Consider the following 19,205-nt stretch of genomic DNA (forward strand, 5'->3'; position numbering starts at 1 on the left):
TTTTTGAGCTGTGCGAAGAAATTTGATAAAATTCTCAGAGGTTTTCAATGGGGTAGAAAACAATAAAAAAGTTTCAGCCAAATCGAAAGGGGTCAGGGTTAAAAGTGGTCGATTTGGTCGAATGCCCCATAAATATCTAAGAGGCTCTTCTGTCTTGTGTTATTTAAAAACATTAAAAACCGTTATTAATAAATTTTTAACAGATCCAACTTTAGAAGGCATTCATTTTTACAGTATCCCAAAAATATTTTTGTGTACCTTTCAGTGAAGGAAAAATTGTGTTATTACTTGAATGAATAAGATTCACAATGAACCATTATCGGATTATAAAGACGCAAATATCGTTTTATTTTCCTAAAAAAATGTAAATGCCATATTTGTGAAGATGTTTTGGTTCTATCTAACGAACTTTTTGTTGAAGATAACTATTATCTTTTACAAAATTTCAGTCGTCGAGAGATTATTGGGCCACTATACAAAGTTGTACAGATTGTGTAATGAGATTTATTACATTTTTCAGATGTTCATAATTCTGAATATATAGGGTGATAGTCATAATATTATTAATTTTAACCACGTACTTGGAAAGTCTGACTGAGTCTGAGACAGAAAATCGAAAAAAAAAATACTCGATCTTTTAAAAAATAAGCAAATTAGCCACAGAACGTTGAAGCGAAACAGCTGATTTCCCCACTAGTCTTGAATTTTCCAACTGGTTTCAGTTTCAGCGGATTCCAACTTCATTAAGAAAGTGCTATCTATGGACGGAGTGTTATTTTAGTCGTAATAGCATTTTAAATAGGTATGTACCATACTACTCTTTGAAAAGCAATAAGTCACTAGGTATCGTATTATAAACATAGTGAAAACGTTAAGAATAATAAAAATACTAAATTGTAATAACCTAACATTCGAAAACAATTAACAAATAAATAATACTTGTTAATATTAAAAATGAAAAAAAAAAATATTTTATTCATTCATATGTCTAAGTAAAAAGATGTTTATTCATTGTTCACTAGGAATTAAAAACGCAGTAAATACTAGGTTAGTGACCGAATAATACGGTAGGTCAAGATTCACTCTCGATAAACTTTTGTGGGTCAGCGGTCAGAGAAGGGGTTTAAATAATGATTTGAAAATATTTTTTTTACCCATTTTCCCCTATCTTCTATTAAAATTATGACTGAATCACCCCGTATATTTACAGAATTCAGTATAAAAAGTTTATTTTTTATGTTTTATTTATTTTCTAATATGTTGTGTAAATTTAAAAATACCATTTCTGATTTCCTTTTTCAAATCTTTCTATAATTTATTCACATCCCTAACAAAAGGTAAGTCTTTTTTTGTCATATTTTATAGGTATAGGTGTTAGTTTATTACTTTATTTTAATTATAAAATTATACCTTCAAGTAAAGTATCACAAAATTAGATGTACACTTACACTTTCCTGATCGTTTTTGCTGAACAATAATATATCGTGTATTTTTTTTTACAAAACTCATTCAGTATTTTTAAATCTGATATTATTAAATAGAAAACTTCAAAAATTAATTAAACGCAACTGTTTATTATAAGTTCAGTCGGTAGCTGTGTATGTGTACTGCGATGAACCACTGTAGCTGACGTCATGGTTCAGAGATACAGCCTTGCTGTATAGTAAATTGGTGAGCAAAACGTTGTTCATTAAAAAACCATGTATTTCTATTTTGAATTTGACTTTTTTCATATTTTTTTCGCAAAGAAAATATTACTTCACTCTATATATTAAACTTAAATCCTTAAAATATCTCAGTCTGAAGCAAATAAGTCACAAAACGGACAGGACCTGCGTGTCTCGTTATATATTTAAACGTTAATTTAACCACCAATAGTTTTCGATTAGCCTCAAAACAATTACCTACCCACCGGCAGAAAAATGCGGCCAAACGGGCATTGAATATTTCATCTTGCCAGGCCCGCGCGGATCGCGATTTTATAATTACCGTAATGGCCGCAAAAAGGTCGAACGAGTTCCACTTTTATCGCGAGAATATAAATCGTCACTTTAAATGCAATTTAGCCCGCAGAAAGTAATATTTAATAAATACCATTGGAATGATTTATGGTTAAGGGGGCACGCAACCGCTTCCCTTGAAATTGCTTGTAGGACAGTGGCCCCGGTTTTTGTCCAACAAAAAAATGCGTTTTTCCACAGCCTGAGTGGTAAGCCAAAAAATGACACTTAAACGTTAAGACCGAAAAAGAAACTGTCTGCGAGTTACGGTTTCTTACTTGTGTAAGTAAGTTATAACAAAATTCAATAAATAGGCAAAGAAATCGAGTGGTAATAATCTCAAAGGTGGGTTTGATGGGACTGACGTATGATACGATCAAATAACCACTTTTTTCAGTGTACTTACGTGTGATATTGCGCTTGAAGGAAATTGAACTCTTCCTTTATCCTCTCCAGCGTGTCGGCTATTGTAAACTTGATCTGGCCACCTTGTGGTGGCGGTCCCTGAAAAAAAAAAGAAAAAAACTCGTTAAGTTACTGTGAAAACAGTGAGAGACAAGTGAAAAATATATAGGGCGAGGCAATAATGAACTGCTTGAACAGGGTGTTAAAAAAGAGTGTAAAATATTTCAGGAGGTAATAGTATGAACCAAAATAAGCAGAAAAGTCTTAATAAACATGGGTCCGCAAAGTAACGGTTGCGGAGATATGGACCACTATTCGTTTTTCAAACATTTTATTTTATTAGGAATAAACCGACAAAGGAAGCTTTTAACAAACAAAAAACAAAGTTACAGAAGATGTTCAAAGTGCCCTCCGTCCATTTCCAAGCAGGCACGACATCTTCGTCTCAACGATATTCGAACTCTTTCGAAAACACCCTCCTTGGTTTGGATTTCTTGACACTTTTGATTAATCCGTAGCTGCAGCTCTTCCAGGCTATTTACAGGAGTACCATACACTAATGTCTTCAAATATCCCCAAACAAAGAAATCTAGAGGGTTCAGATCAGGCGATCTTGGAGGCCATAAAACAGGTCCGGCCCTTCCTACCCATCTATGTGGAAAAGTTTGGTGTAAATGCTCTCTAACGGCCATGGAAAAATGAGCTGGAGCACCATCATGCTGGAACCACATTTGTTGCCTCTGATTCAAAGGAATGTCTTCCAAAAACTCATACAGTGTGTTCTGCAGAAAGTTGAGGTAAGCAGCGCCTGTTAATCGGTTTGGTAAAACAACAGGACCTAGAAACCTGTCACCTACAATACCCATCCAAATGTTTAATGAAAAACGTGCCTGATGTCCAGATTCTATTAGAGCATGAGGATTTTCGTCGGCCCAAATATGCGTATTGTGAAAATTAAACACTCCATTTCTTGTGAACCCGGCCTCATCAGTAAAAAGAATGTTTGCAAGAAAACGAGGGTCTTCAGCATCATGACGTAGAAACCAGCGGCAAAAAACCAAACGTGCTTGATGATCATTTATTGGATTTAAGGCCTGTACTCGTTGCACATGGTATGGATAAAGCAGTTGCTCGTGAAGGATTCTCCAAACAAGAGGACCACTAATTCCTACCTCGGCTGATATTCTCCGCACACTCGTACCTGGATTCTGCTCTACCAGTGCTAGAATTTCTTCTTCTGCTCTAGGAGTGGATACCGACCTTGGTCTTCCGGATAAATGGCACTGTTTGCTCAAGGAACCGGTATCACGCAATCTTTGGTGAATTCTTCCAAACATGCGTTGTGAAGGAATCTGGCGATTTGGATAAGCGTCAACATAAAGACGTCGCGCTTCGGTGGCGTTCCCATTAGCACGACCATACATGAAATGCATGTCTGTTAATTCTGCGTTAGAGTAACCAGCCATAGCGAAAGAAAACTTGTGCACTGAGAACAACTTTCAAATACGTACTGTTTGTTTCACTAAACATCAACCAACTATTAAGAAAATACACAACGTTTTTGCAAAATAAAAAACGGGGCTAAAAAACATAAAACATTCCATATCTCCGCAACCGTTACTTTGCGGACCCATGTTTATTGAGACTTTTCTGCTTATTTTGGTTCATACTATTACCTCCTTAAATATTTTACCCTTTTTTTTAACACCCTGTATTACTATATTATTGTAGTGCATCATATTAGAAATACATTTTGTCAAGAGATCCAGTGCAGTACGGTTTTAAGGGGTTTAGAAACGGAATTATTTATGTATGCATTATGAAGGGATAACAAGCCCTTCAACATTCCCTCGACGGTGACAGTTCCTCGAGTGGCTCCGAATTCACAAGCGATTATAAGAGTGATGCCGACATACATTTCAATACTTATACAATAAAAGTTTCTCAGCTTCTGTTGACAGTTTCGTTTTTGCGAACGGAAGCGATCACAAGGTCTCAAAATCATCACATCTCTACACCGGTCAATTTTGAAATAGCAGCGCCCTCTTCGGGCGACTACAGAGCTACCGCCGACCGAATTAAAAAAATGGGCACCCCTCCTCATTCACTGATTAAGCAAAGTAATTCCGCTGATTAAAGTTTTATGTTTAATGTTTTCATACGTACATCCGCCGATAGAGTATGGCGTGACAGACCTGGAATTTATTAATGGCAACAATTTCTGTATGAAATTACGAAGTTTTTCCGATTTGTATCTGGGAACCGACAACATGATTGTTACACGTTTTTGGCGTTGGGCGAATTAGCCTGTTTACCATGCAATGTGACGAGAGTGGAATATACAGGGTGTAGCTTTAAGTGGGGGCGAATTTTTTAGGAGTAATATTACGTGGTCTTCAGAATTTATGAAAATATTCACATTCGTGTTGCCGCGCAACTCCAATTTGGACACTCAAATTTCAGACCTTGCAACATCATCCGTACGCCGTTGTCCACATGTCCACTTAGTAAGTTAAAAGCGATTCCCATTGCCCCCTATTTTTAGAATCAATCAATTTCGACACGTCTCCGACAAACAACCAGTAATACCCCTATTAGGTTATCGATCAGATAGCTACTTGCCGCTTCTGATATAAATATTATATTAAACGGAATCATACATCATAAATTATTTGAGTAATAACTACCGAAGCAATAAAAACGTTACACAATCCACGTACTGTTGCTATCGAAAAGTACAACCTTTTAAATGTCCCTTTAAAAATTGTACGGAAACTGATACATACATGGTGAATCTCAAACTTACGAATATATTTTTTTAAATCCGTCCAATCACGTGTATAGTCTTTCCGATCTCAATTGAAGAACCAAGAGGTTGGCAATATATACCAGGTTCGGTCGCTAACGCAGCAACTCGGAATTGAAATATTTGAAAAAAGTGGTTGAGAAATTGCCCAACCAACAGTGCAGTGCAGCAATGCGTTATTTGGGATTTGAGATTCAGGTAATTTTAATTTATTATAGGCACCTTCTATTTAATCATTGACATTACAATTGCGAAAGGGAGAAATAATATTGTTACAACATGGTATTTTGGAGACCTTCTGAACCGGAACAAAATTGTTAGAGGACATAAATAATTAAAATATGTTGTTGGCCAAATGAACATATAATAGAAATTTTCTGCGCATCATATACAAATTATTATAATTTTCTACCTTCAGCAAAAAACTTTTTTAAGGACGCCTATGAAAGTCATTAAATTTTATTGCAAGGCATTTTTTACATGTTCAACTGTCTTCGGAAAAACTATACAAGTTGAGAACCGCTGTTCGCATGGAACGTAATCAAAACTCTGCGCGCTGCTGGTCTAGAGTTCGGGAGGCGCGGTTTTTAACAGAGCCGTACTCGGCTCAATGTCTCAGTTTTCATTTCAGTTCTTTGCTAGAATTTTTTCCATGATTTTATTTTGTATTTTCGCACAAACGTCTGTAAGTTGTAGTTGGTGGATGTATTTAAATATTTATATAGGGTGTTTGAATTTACAGCCTCAACATTATAAGTAAAAAATAAATTAAGGCCAATATATTTCTTACTAACTTCTGAAAAGGCACATATTTGGAAACTGCAACTTGCTCAAATCTTAAAAGTTAAATATTAGTGATTTTTTATTGTACACTATTCAAAATCTCACTCCCTACCAATTTACTTCAAAATCCATCAATTTTTAAATCTTACGGTGTCTGGTTTTTCATGTTAACATCCTTTTAAATACAAGAGGGATAGATCAAGCAGGTATGACTATTTTTTATGGGCAGAAGCTCTGAAATATCATCATTTATCATTTATTATTAAAAAGAAAACGTTTCAGATTTTGAAACTAATTGTAAGAATTTTTCGATGAATTAAGATAATTTACATCAGTCCGGTTCTGTTGGGAAATGTGATTCTACGTAGGGAGAGGTGACACAACTGATGTATTTGTGTGGATTTGTTATTTTCACGAACGGTGTTTATCTTTTGAGTGCCTTTAATGTATTTAATGCATATTTTTAGTAAACTACGGTGCGTTCAAGTAAAACATAATGGTTTAATGAATAGTGAAATGGTAGGCATGTTAAAATCGTGTTTTTTTGGGCAATAAAGTGCACATGCATTAAAAAATTTGTATGCAAAGTAGGTATGAAGACCAAAATAATATTCCAATTGAACGTTAAGGTGTTAAATACAGCAAAAATAAAAGGTAGACCATACATTTGTTCAAATATCAAGGAAATATGTGTAAATATGTAAACATAAATAAAGTTACTTTAATTTTGGAGAACATATTTTATGTTGTATCAAAAAAGCTCAATATTTGTGTACACAGAAATAGTTTATTGGTTTAATAGATTGTAATACTGGCAACACTGCATAGTTGATCTACGTTGTGCGTACAACTGCATTGAAACCAGCGGTTTTCAACAAATTTTATATTAAAAAAATCCTCTTTAATTCTAATTTCGCAAAAGAACTATCACATATCCTAAATACCAATCTGTACGACTGCCTAAAATATGCGGTCTCATTTAAACACCCTGTATAGTAAAACCTCCAGAGTTTTACAATAAATAACAATTTATTAATAAAAGCACCTAGATTTTTTATATTTTTGTGGCATTTAACAGTTAAATTTCATAAATTACTAGAAACGGACGGTTTATACGTTTATCAAAACAATAATACGCGGTGACTTTTTTATATTATTGCGCACGCCATTAATTTATGACCGCCCTGTATGTCGCGATAATCGCCTAACGATATCCAATTATTGCACCGTGAGCCCGTATCAGCTACCATATTTTAGTTAATCATCGGGTCGTAAAAATATCCCACGTATTGAATGGGAAGTTAATACATGTCGTATAGATAGCGGGCACGTAACAATAATTAAAATTGTTATAATTATCCATGCACAACACTTGCTTATACACTTGTTAAACCCCAAGGTTTGAGTTTATTATTATTTTCTTCAACTGGGATAAATAGCGCGGTTGCTACAGTGCCAAAACGGAAAGGGCGGGAAGAAAGAATACGTTTCGTTGACATTTCAAGTAGAACAAGTCGGAGATTCGAAATGTAATTTTATTTGTGAGGAAAAAGTAAAAAATTAGTGCTTGATATACAGTGTGTCCCCAAATGATGGAACAAATTTCATATTTCTTTTTCCAGTTGAAATTTTCACTATTCTGTATTCTCTCTATTTTTTTGAGCCATGTTTGACAGACCTATATCAGACATTTTTTTAATAGGACGCCCTATATTTTATAGCACAAATAGATAATGCTTCTGCTATAAACGAATTCAGCGATATAAGGTTATACCATTTTTTTTTTTAAATTTGAGGATTTTTCGTGTTTTAATTTTTATTAGGTAGTCCCAATGTTACATTTAAAAAATTTTTTGTTACCTTCTACAATTTTTACTGTTAGAAATTAAATACTACACTGTAGAGCCCTTATGAACTCTATTTTTTTACATTCAAATATCCACATGAATTAAATAAATATCGGTCATCTTAATAAGCAACTTTTAATATTATTGACATTAAAAATTAATCGTAAATTAAATCGGCTTATTAAAAGATTTAGTCAAGAATTATAAACTCGGCAGGAAAATTACCAAATTTTTTTAGTGATTCTTGAAAAAGTGTAACTTCGTGAATAATGGTCATATCAAGAACAAAAAGAAACTACTTGAAGATTCTAGTTTTGAAATCTAGAGATGAAAAAATTTTTTGGGTGCAATCAAAATAAATAATGCAAGGCAAAAAATTTGCATTTTTTTTTTCAGAACTGCCCATGGAAAATTTCGCCTGATTCCTCAGCTTCAATTTGATTTTTCTTTATTTTCTGTACATTATTTCTCATTGAGATATCGGGTGTTGAGTGAAGTATTTTTTTTTATCACCGGTATCTCATGAACTAATATGGTACAGCGAACTGGAAGGTAGGTTTTGGGAACTAGAATCAATCCTCATTAAGGGCCTTTTGGTATGTTTAAGAAAAAAAATTATACTCAGTATTAATTTGAGAGTGCAAAAAATGACTTTTTTTGCTGTTTTGGAATATCGACGACTACTTTGCAAAAATTACTAATGTTTGTAGGGTTCTTTTTTTAACTCAATACATACCCATGAGACCTGTAAATTTTGAAATCGATCGGTGGAACCGCTTTGCTTTCCTGTTTCGTCAAAGTTCTAAAAAAAGTTAAAGGAGCAGGTTTATTGCTCGTTAAACATCAATAATAATAATTAATGATGATTAAGATGAAACATTTTTGTTTGCTTTATTTTTCTCACAATGTCGCGTTAAATAGGTACTCATCAAATACCGAAAAAAAAAAATCAAAGTTAAAAAAAATCACTTGTTTCGAAAATTTTTTGCGTTATCTTTTTAACAATTTCACATTAAATATTTCAAATGTTCAAAAATTATACTGGATCATTTTCTGTTCAGTTTTGATGCGACTTCTTTCTTCGCATGCCTTATTTCATCGAGTTAAAATTAATTGCATTAATTGAAGTTGAAACTTGAAACTAGTGCTGGCAAAAACCGGAAAAAAATGAAACCGGTTAACCGGGTTCCGTAAAAACCGATTTCAGATAAAACCGGTTAGTCGAATAGTTGCTAAAACCGGTTATTCGAATAACCCGTTACTTGAATCGCCAAAACCGGATATCTGAAAATCGGTGTGTTACAAAGACAGACCCGGAGAAATTGTCTAAAAAAAAGGTGTTTACAAAAATCTGGAAGTCAAATTTGTTTACGAAGAAATCGATCTCCAAAAAAAAAGGTCAATTGCAATCGGAAAAATCGATGTCTAAAAAAAAAGGAAGTAGATCATCGAAAAATCGGTTATTTGAAGATTCGAATAACCGGTTTTCGGATATTTGAAAAATTGAATAACCGAATAACCGGTTTTCGGATTTCATAGAAATCCGAATTATCCGAAACCGGTTAACCGACTATCCAAAAAACCGGTTTCAGTTGCCAGCACTAGTTGAAACCACCAAGAGAATCTTTTTTTTACATGCATCGCTATACCATTTATTGATCCTTTTTTCGAGTTCTCAAACCTTAAAAAAAATGTTTTTTCAAAACTACCAATTTTTTAAAAAAAAATATATTATTAACAAATTTTTTTTCGACATTTGATTCAATGTGAAATATGAAAAAAATTAAGGTAAAAAATGTTTTGAAGTTTTATTTTTTTTCAAAATTTTGAATTTTTTTTGTTTCGATATTCGATGAGTATTTAACGCGAAATTGTGAGGAAAATAAAGCAAAAATTTTTGTTTGCTTTATTTTTTTTGCAAAATAGTCGTTGATTTTCCAATACAGCTGAAAAAGTCATTTTTGCACTTTTTCAAATTAATATTAATACAAATATTTTTTCTGAAACATACGAAACGGCCCGGGAAGAGTATTGATTTAACAAAAACCCACTTTCCGTTCGCTGTACGATCATTAGTTCATGATATACCTATCGATGATATCTCAATGAGAAATAATCGTACAGAAAATTTAAAAAAACCAAATAGAAGCTGAGGAATCAGGCTAAATGACCCTGGCATTGATTGAGTCAGATAAAAATTTTCTGAGCCCATGTGAAGTTTTGAAAAAAAAATTTGTAAAATGTTCGCCTTATTTGCATTATTTCTTTTGATTGCGCCGAAAGTGATGCTCAAAAAATTTTTTCATCTCAAAATTTAAAAACTAGAATATTCAAGATTCAAGATGCTTCTTTTTTTTTTCTCCACACGACCATTATACACGAAGTTACAGCCTTTCAAAATAATCACTAAAAAAATTTGGAAATTTTTTTGCCCCATTAATTTTTATGTTGAGTATATTTTTTGCAATAAAGTAAAATATTTAAGTTACTACTATTGTTTGTAATAGTTCCCCTAATCACTAAGGACGCCGTCCTCCTCCTTGGAAACCAAACAGAACGAGCAAAATTGCAGGGCAAAAAAAATCGAATTCATTACAATACCCGCCCCTGACGTCAAAAACCCTCCCCGCGCACGTCCCTGCACGAATCCCTCTTAGGCTAATCAATTCGTAACGTGGAACATTTAGGCTCTCACGTGCCGATTCCTATCGGGGCCCGACCCTCCTTGTCGGACCTTCCTTTATTAAAAACGGGCACCGAAACGTGTTCCCCGAAATGGTAAAATTTATCGGCCCCTTCATGCCTGCGGTTCGCCCGTCCGGCCGGGATTCGCAGAAGGACGATGGAGAAAAAGGTGGCGAGAAGAAAGGACTCTATTGTTGTCGGAAGGAGCGGACTCTGCGGGCAGTTGCGGTTATCGGGGACCGGGTTGTTGCCCCCCCCCTTCCCCTACGAGGCTGGATTTATCCTGTAAGGGCGATATTTCGATGATCTAGTACGCACAAAACAAAGGGCGTGAATTTATCGAACTTATATCCTTCCATAGATGGCGTTGAATTTGTCACTCGTACCATGTTTACATCATTACATCATTATTTCAGGCTGTTACAACAGAGGGGGAATATGACAACTTGATTTTAATATGGTATGATCTGCGATTAACCTTTACTAACAACAAACATTTAAGAGTGAATCAAATTCCCTTATTTTTCAAGCAAAGGGGTAATATGGGCAAGGCACGTTGGGGAATATGGTAATATTTTCCAAACATGGGGAAATATGACAACAAATATTGGGAAATATGGCAATATTTTTCCAACACTGAAGAATGACTAGACTGTGGAATTAGTCCATATGTTCCATCTAAAACGGTAACATTGGAAATACGTCAATATTTTCAAGCATACAGCCGTCATTTTCCAAATATGACAACAGGTTCTTTCAGTATTTTCCAAGCACGTTAGGAAGTATGACAATATAAACCAAATTTGATAAAAGATGCCGGGGAATATGCCAACATTTTGCAAGCGTGAGAGTAATATGGCACCATATATTATATAAAAATATTTTCAAAACTTGACAAAAGAAGCTGGGGAATATGTAAAAGCTTTTCAAGCGTCAGGGTAATATGGCAATAAATGTAAGGAAATATGGCAATATTTTCCAATTATTGCAACAGCTGCTAGGGAACATTTCAATATTTTCCAGCATGGGAGTAATATGACAACAGACGTTAGGAAGTATGACAATATAATCCAAATTTGATAAAAGATGTTGGGGAATATGCCAACATTTTGCAAGCGTGAGAGTAATATGACAACAAACGTAAGGAAATATGATAATATTTTCCAAATATAAATGCTGGGTATTATTTTCTAAGCACGGGAGTAATATGGCATCATATATGATACATATAACAATAGTTTCTGAACTTGACAAAACAAGAAGCTGGGGAATATGCCAAAACTTTTCAAGCGTCAGGGTAACATGGCAATAAACGTAAGGAAATATGACAATATTTTCCAATTATTGCAACAGCTGCTAGGGAACATTTGAATATTTTCCCAGCATGGGAGTAATATGACAACAGACGTTAGGAAGTATGACAATATAATCCAAATTTGATAAAAGATGTTGGGGAATATGCCAACATTTTGCAAGCATGAGAGTAATATGACAACAAACGTAAGGAAATATTATATTTTCCAAATATAAACAGATGCTAGCTAATATTTCAGTATTTTCTAAGCACGGGAGTAATATGGCACCATATATTATATAACAATATTTTCCAAACTTGACAAAAGAAGCTGGGGAATATGCAAAACCTTTTCAAGTGCTAGGGTAATATGGCAATAAACGTAAGGAAATATGACAATATTTTCCAATTATTGCAACAGCTGCTGGGAAACATTTCAAAATTTTCCAAATATATTTTGCCATTTCTGTGACCATTTATAGAATATTACATGACTTCATGTTCACCCACATTATTGTGTCAAGTAAACGTAATTGCTCTGCGTTAAAACATATTTTTTTCAGCGATTACTGTAACGCATTTTGCACACGCAGCTAGATTTAACAACAGGAGCTTGACTACCTCGTGTAAATTCTTCAGTTTGCTACCTCAATTAGCCCCACGTCCCTAACACAAATTCGGTGTCAGAGAGTAAATATTTCATTACTTTATTAGCATATTTCTCAGAATATAATGGTAGCCGGTAAATCTATATTTACATTAACCCCTATTTGCTCAAGTCCCTGCGGTCGACTGGCTTAGGTGTTTACTCTATGAAGCTCGTTACGGGGTTCTCGCATGACCTTCGAAGGGTCTATTTCCAGGGGATCAGCAGCACGCAGAAGGGATGTTAGTAATTATAACGTTTCTCGAGTTGTTTTTTACTCTACTTGTTTCTCTATCTTTCACTGACGGTCTAGATTTTTAGTTTACTTGACAACAATCTTAAATTACTTAAATATGTTATAACTAGCCCCAAAATGGCTCCTTGGGGTACATATTTTTTTTATACTTTATTCACATGATCTCGCCCTAAGGGCATTTTCCCTCAACTAACGACCTTTAGGTGAACAATTTGGAAATCTTTCTTTAAGATAAATACCCTAAAAGCTTGTTATCCCCAACCGACCGTCACAACGGGCCCCTTCTATTGTTATCCCAGGGTCCGATCAGGCATTAATTCTCCTTTCTGGTGGCGACGACAATGAGCGATCTTGTAATATTTTTATTTGCCTGTAGAGAGGTATCAGGTAACAGCTATGAACCTAAGCGGTTACAATTTAACAGCTTGCCCGTCTGTCATGTGAGAAGACTTTGGGATGGATGTTCGAGACCTACTCAAAAGTGACACTAGAGCTGGACAAACAAAATGGAAGTTTGTAGAGGATTTTTAGGTTCGATAAGCAAGTATAGTAAAGAGAAAGGTTCGACAGAGTGATATGTCGAAGAGTTTTAGGCTTAGAATTATAGAATTTCATGATAAGTACAAAGAGAATAAGTAATAAAAATCATTTACCTGATTGGTCAATTACGTGAGATTAATTGAGGGCTTACAGAAATAAAATATGACTATTGAAACAGCTAAACACATTCGTTATACAAACAAGGCTTTGTCAAAACTTAACGTTTCTCAATTGATTGTAAATACCAATAATTAGTTTCAAAAACACTTTTTCTGGAAGTTGACAGGATATTACAAAAAAAGTAGGTCGAGCCGTTAATCATAAACTGTATGTATGAAAATAATGGGACTATTTGGGTAATTCTTTGTATGAACTTTTATAGGCCGGGAAAAAGAGTTGGGAAATGACCATTTCGCGACTTTTTATTTCGGTAAGCTGAATTTATCACTATAGATGCTAAATATTATGTACAATAACATATTAGTTTCCACAGTCATAAAAATGGGGGGGAAGATTGTTTACAGGGTGGTTAATTGTATAATTTTTTCGTAAATTCACGTTTTTCGCTTATAACTTTTTTCCGTTCATTTCCACAAGAAAACAGTTACGTACTTTTTTTTCATATTCAAAAGACCTACAAAACTAGCCCTCGAGCGTCAAAATATATTGATTAGATAAAAAATTATAAACAGAAGAAGTTTATTTATGACTTTTGAATGAAACATTTATAAACGGCGTTATTATTACCAGAACGTTTTGGTAACGCATCCTCTCATTCCTCATCACTGCCTAATAACTCACACGAAATCTGGAATCGGTAAGTTGAATAGTTTACAAGTTATGGCCTTATAAACAAATTAACTAATTATTAGTCTGGACGATCCCGAGCATCTTCCACAATCGCACTGTTTTTTTTCATGGTAGATTTCATAGTAATACTTTGAAATCTATAATTTTTTTCTTTTAATTTCAAATTTGCAACCTGGAAAGTTTTTTATTTTTTAGCCTTAGTTGTAAAATGAAATATACGACGCACGCGCGTAATATAGTCATATATTATGTCAAATATATTATTTTCAAGCAAATTTCGCTTTTTTAACGACAGACCTCAATGTATTATGAAATCTACCATGTAAATCAGTGCGATTGTCCAGACTAATAATTAGTTAATTTGTTTATAAGGCCAACTTGTAAACTATTAACTTACCGATTGCAGATTTCGTGTGAGTTATTAGACAGTGATAAGGAATGAGAGGATGCGATGCCAAAACGTTCTGGTAATAATAACGCAGTTTATAAATGTTTAATTTTTTGACGCTCGAGTGCTAATTTTGTAGGTCTTTTGAAGACGAAAAAAAAAAGTACCTTACTGTTTTTTCGTGGAAATGAACGGGAAAAGATTATAAGCGAAAAACGTGAATTTACGTAAAAATTATACAATTAACCACCCTGTAAACAATCTTCCCCTCATTTTTATGACTGTGGAAACTAATATGTTATTATACATACTATTTAGCATCTACACTGATAAATTCAACTTGCCGAAACAAAAAGTCGCGAAATGGTCATTTCAAAGCTCTTTTTCCTGGTCTAAAATAGGTGACTTTGACCCATTTGCCATTTTTTTTCAATTTCTTTAAGCACAGAACTAGAAACTATTCTTGGATGGTATCGATTGGGGTTCGTTTTTACTTAACGTCCAACAGCCATAGTTTTGCTGTAAAAAAAAATTAATTTTTTAATTTATTTATTTGTCTTTAGCATAAAATGGTGGTTTCAATTTGACAATTGAGAACGAAGTTTGTTGTTAATTATAAATATGTACTTTGAAATAATAGGCGTGCTTTGGAAACAATCCCAGATATGTCGATATGTATATATTAACATCTTTAAAGTCAACGAAGTTATTAATAAAAACTTTTTTTAAATTCCCAGCTAAATGAAAAATGGTATAAGGAAAGTCCTATTATTTCCGCCCAAAGAATATATAGACGGTTAGACCTACCTGTTAGTTGAACCTAAAACGTTGAAATGCTGAAGTATTACCTACACCCTGTATATTTTTCGACTTATTCCACAGGATCTTTATTATTTTACTAATTCTAAGTAGCGATTTAACTTTAATAAATTGTAATATTGTTTTAAAAACACATACGCCCGTACTTTTCGTACAATGTCTTACACCACCGTAAAAAAATTAGTGAAACGGACATTTCTCATGCTCACTTCCTCCTGCATAACGCATAAAAACTTGGAAACTAGTTAAAACGTATCCCGCCACGGTACTCCAGTCCAATTTACCGTCAAACTAAAGTGATTTAGGTGGAACTGTCGCTCAACTTTACCTGGCAAAATTTACAAGGTCTTTAAGTCGTGCTAATGTTAAAAAGCGTGGAACGGCCATAAATTACTTCTCAAAACATCCGCCCGGGGCCGTGTTCGGCGGGATTTATGAAATGTTTAATGCTTTTAATAGGATGGGATCCCGGCGAGCACGTATTTTACGATATTTATGTTTAGTTTCAGGGTACGCGAGCTCGAGCCTCGGCAATCAGTACGCGCGGTAATAAACGGTCGTGGGCTTAAGTCTGGACTGATAGGCGGCTCTTCAAATGACCAATGTGTAGTTGGAATAGAAACATAAAAAAACAAGAGACGTAAAAGAACCAAAGACTAAATTGAAAATGTCATAGTCGTAAAGCTAGCAGTGTAATAATAAAACGAATTCGCTTTCAACTTTTTTTATTTTACCGGGAATTTTGCGCCCTTGATAAATAAGCTACAGCAGATGACACGTAAGGGACCGACACAATCACTTTAGAACCAATTCCAAGGGCGTATCACGCTGGGTTAGGTTCAATAGATACGCAAGCTTTATGCTTCCCGGAAAAAATACCTTGTAAAAAATCACTACATTATTGTGGGCCTCCATTTTACTCACAAAACTGTCACATTTATTGTAATGTATAAAAAGTAATCTCGTATAAATCCACAAAGGAATGTGTTGGCTTTTATAGTAATAAAATTTAATAATATAGTTTTATGGAGTTCTACAATTATATCTTTCTTCATCCATGTTTTAGTAGAAAGTGAATATATTTACTAAAGTATTTGATCACAGTGTGTGTGCCTTTATTTTTAATTTGTTTAGATTTCTTTGAATAGCTTTGACTTTACGCCATTATTAAATTAGTTAACTTTAGTTTTGACACTAATGTAGTCGTGTTAATCGTTGTTCTTGTAACCATCCTGGTCGTCGACAATTGTACAAAACAAATTACAATAAATGGATTTGCTTGAACAAAAAACAGTACCGGAGAATAGCAAAGTTTTATATTTATTGGCACTTCTTATCTACAAAATGTTAGTGATATGTAAAGACATAATAAATTGTATAGTAGGATCACATTTGATGCAAAGTAATAAATCATTGCCTGTCAAGGGATCCAGTGACATTCGCTTTTAAGGGTTTTAGAAATTGAATAATTTCTTTGGTACATTATGAAGGGACGAAGGGATCAGTTCACGTCTGGCACCCTTGTTCCTACAAAAATTCCTTTATTCTCATAAACTATTTATTTTAAATGTAATTTATTATAAATCCAATTTGTTTCCTAAATTCCACATATGTACTACATTTTACCTCCGTACGCGCCACTGTTGTTTACTTGTTTTTTGGAAGCGCTCTCTAATTGACGGCAAAGCTCGCCAGGTTAGTATTTGACGTATAACCGACCAGTTCGTACACTCGATGCACCTGGGCGACTACAGCACAGCTACTACCAGAACACAGTGCGTATGCAGCGGTATTTCAGATTTTACATTGAATTTCATTTTAAATTTGAAATGATTTATCTTACGCCCCCTAAAAAAGATGACACGATTTTCCTTTGATAAAAGACCGACAACTTTTTGCTCTACTTTGCATCGAATACGATCCTACTATAGTAATCATTACCACTTATTATCAGTGCGGTGCGTTCCAAATTCTTTTATTGAATAAATACTGTTTTTTACAAAATTGTATTATTTTCTTCCTGTAATCATGTCTTTTTACAACTAATATAATTGTCTAAATAAAATTTGAATGTATAATAATTTGTGATCTAGATATATACAGAGTGTTAGAAGTTTGACTCTTCTTTGAACTTCTTTATGCTTAATTCTAAAAAATAATTAGCGTTGTAACAAATTTAAAATTCGATAAAATTCATATCGAGCAGTGTGACAATGGCGCGGCGGTTTATTGACACGAGGTACTAAGGTCTCCAGCAACCACCAATATGCAATTCAATTGGTATCTGGAATCGACCGTGTCGGAGAGTTTTTTGCATGCCACTATTTCCTTTTCTCGAGGTGTTTTCCAGCGACTGCCGAGAAAATTGGATTCGAAAGTGTCGTGCGTGCATCGAAAATGGTGGTGGACATTTTGAGCATATGCTGTAATTTATTTTGTACTTGTGTGTTTAAAAATTACTGAATTTTGCTTTTTGGTAAGTATCTAAATTATTTTTAGTACGTATGATTATTTGGACGACCTGAATCTTTGGGTACTTTAATTACACATTTTTCAAATACGTAATTTGATTAAAAGTTAAGTTCCTGTTATAAAAGATTCATAATTACTAAATTTCCATCTAAAATTTAAGCACAATACTATCTTCGTATTACAAACTCGATACATTTTATTTAAAAACTGGAAAACAATTGTCTTGAAATTCACTAAATATTTCACAGTAATAGTTGTTTACATTTTTACCGTAGGACAAGCAGGTTAAGCGCTGTTGTCACGTTGTGATGAAACTCCCCAATATTAATACTCGCTTTAAGTAACTTCTGGAAAATGTATAAATATTTATAAAAGTTCTTTACATTTTTTAACAGTAATTTTCAACAAAAATCTGAGATCTCTTGAGATTTTATTGGTATTTATTTAACATTTTACATAATTACATGTATCCTATAACAAAATAGAAGTAGATTATACAGGGATTATACACCCACAGTATTTAATAAAATTGTAATAAAGTTAAAAATACAACATTTTAAATACAACTAGGTGGTATTGCGCAAAACAAATTGTGGTTAGTTTATTTTCTATATAAATTATAGTCAGTATTGATAATAATAGTATTTTTTTGGTCCAGTGACTGATTCTTTTAACCTAAGAATAAATTTTCTTGTTATTTATGCTAACCAAAACATCCAACTAACTTTCTCACTACAGTAAAAAATACCCAAACGTCAATTCGAATAACCTAGTTACGGATTAACAGTTTTTGGATGGTTCCGGAAACCCATCCCCTTCTGTCAACTTCCCGGTCCGCTGTTTACCTCGTAATATCGCATTATTAGGACCCCCATGAAGCGAGGGGTGTTCTAAATAATAGGGGACTAGACCAGGGGAACGGAAACTATTGTAATACGATACTCGAGCTTGCACCCGGCGTTTTTATCGAGATAGTTCGAGCGGCGCAATTAAGGGGCTTCTTATCCCACCGCCCCAGAAAAATGGGGACAGAATTTCGGTATTTATTTCAGGTATAGTTAAAAGAATATAATCTGTGAACATGGGAGCATTATATAGTATATATTCTCTTTAATAAAAATTTAAGATGTTGAAGTTCCAGTAGGTATGTGAGATTTTAACCAGAAATGTAAGTTGTGTGTGGGAAGGGGCGATGTATTACAGATAATTTTTTAAGCCTAAGTAGTGGACAAACCCAACTCAATTCCGGCCAGAATATGCAATATACGTAATAAACACCACAACATTTATGACGTCTTTTAATGTATCGGTTTATTGGTTAGGTACGGCACATTATAAAAAGTATCCCGTTGTCCGATTGGCAATAAACGATCACGTAGCAAATAGGGCACGGCCTAACGTATGGGCACGCCGACCAGGCCTATTCGCCGCTTCCAACGGACCATTTTACTGCT

General features: G+C 34.1%; 1 protein-coding gene across 2 annotated transcripts in view; it reads right to left on the reverse strand.

Annotated features, from left to right (window-relative positions):
- LOC108907394 (protein groucho) overlaps positions 1–19,205 on the reverse strand; it is a 251,560-nt gene that overhangs the window by 79,611 nt on the left and 152,744 nt on the right. For both annotated transcript variants that reach the window (XM_023454257.1, XM_023454258.1), the window contains exon 2: positions 2,407–2,504. In XM_023454257.1, the coding sequence (XP_023310025.1) occupies positions 2,407–2,504 (98 nt within the window). The remainder of the gene's footprint in view (positions 1–2,406; positions 2,505–19,205) is intronic.

Source organism: Anoplophora glabripennis, unplaced genomic scaffold (genome assembly GCF_000390285.2).
Source record: "Anoplophora glabripennis isolate ALB-LARVAE unplaced genomic scaffold, Agla_2.0 scaffold20, whole genome shotgun sequence".
Classification (NCBI taxonomy): Eukaryota; Metazoa; Arthropoda; class Insecta; order Coleoptera; family Cerambycidae; genus Anoplophora; species Anoplophora glabripennis.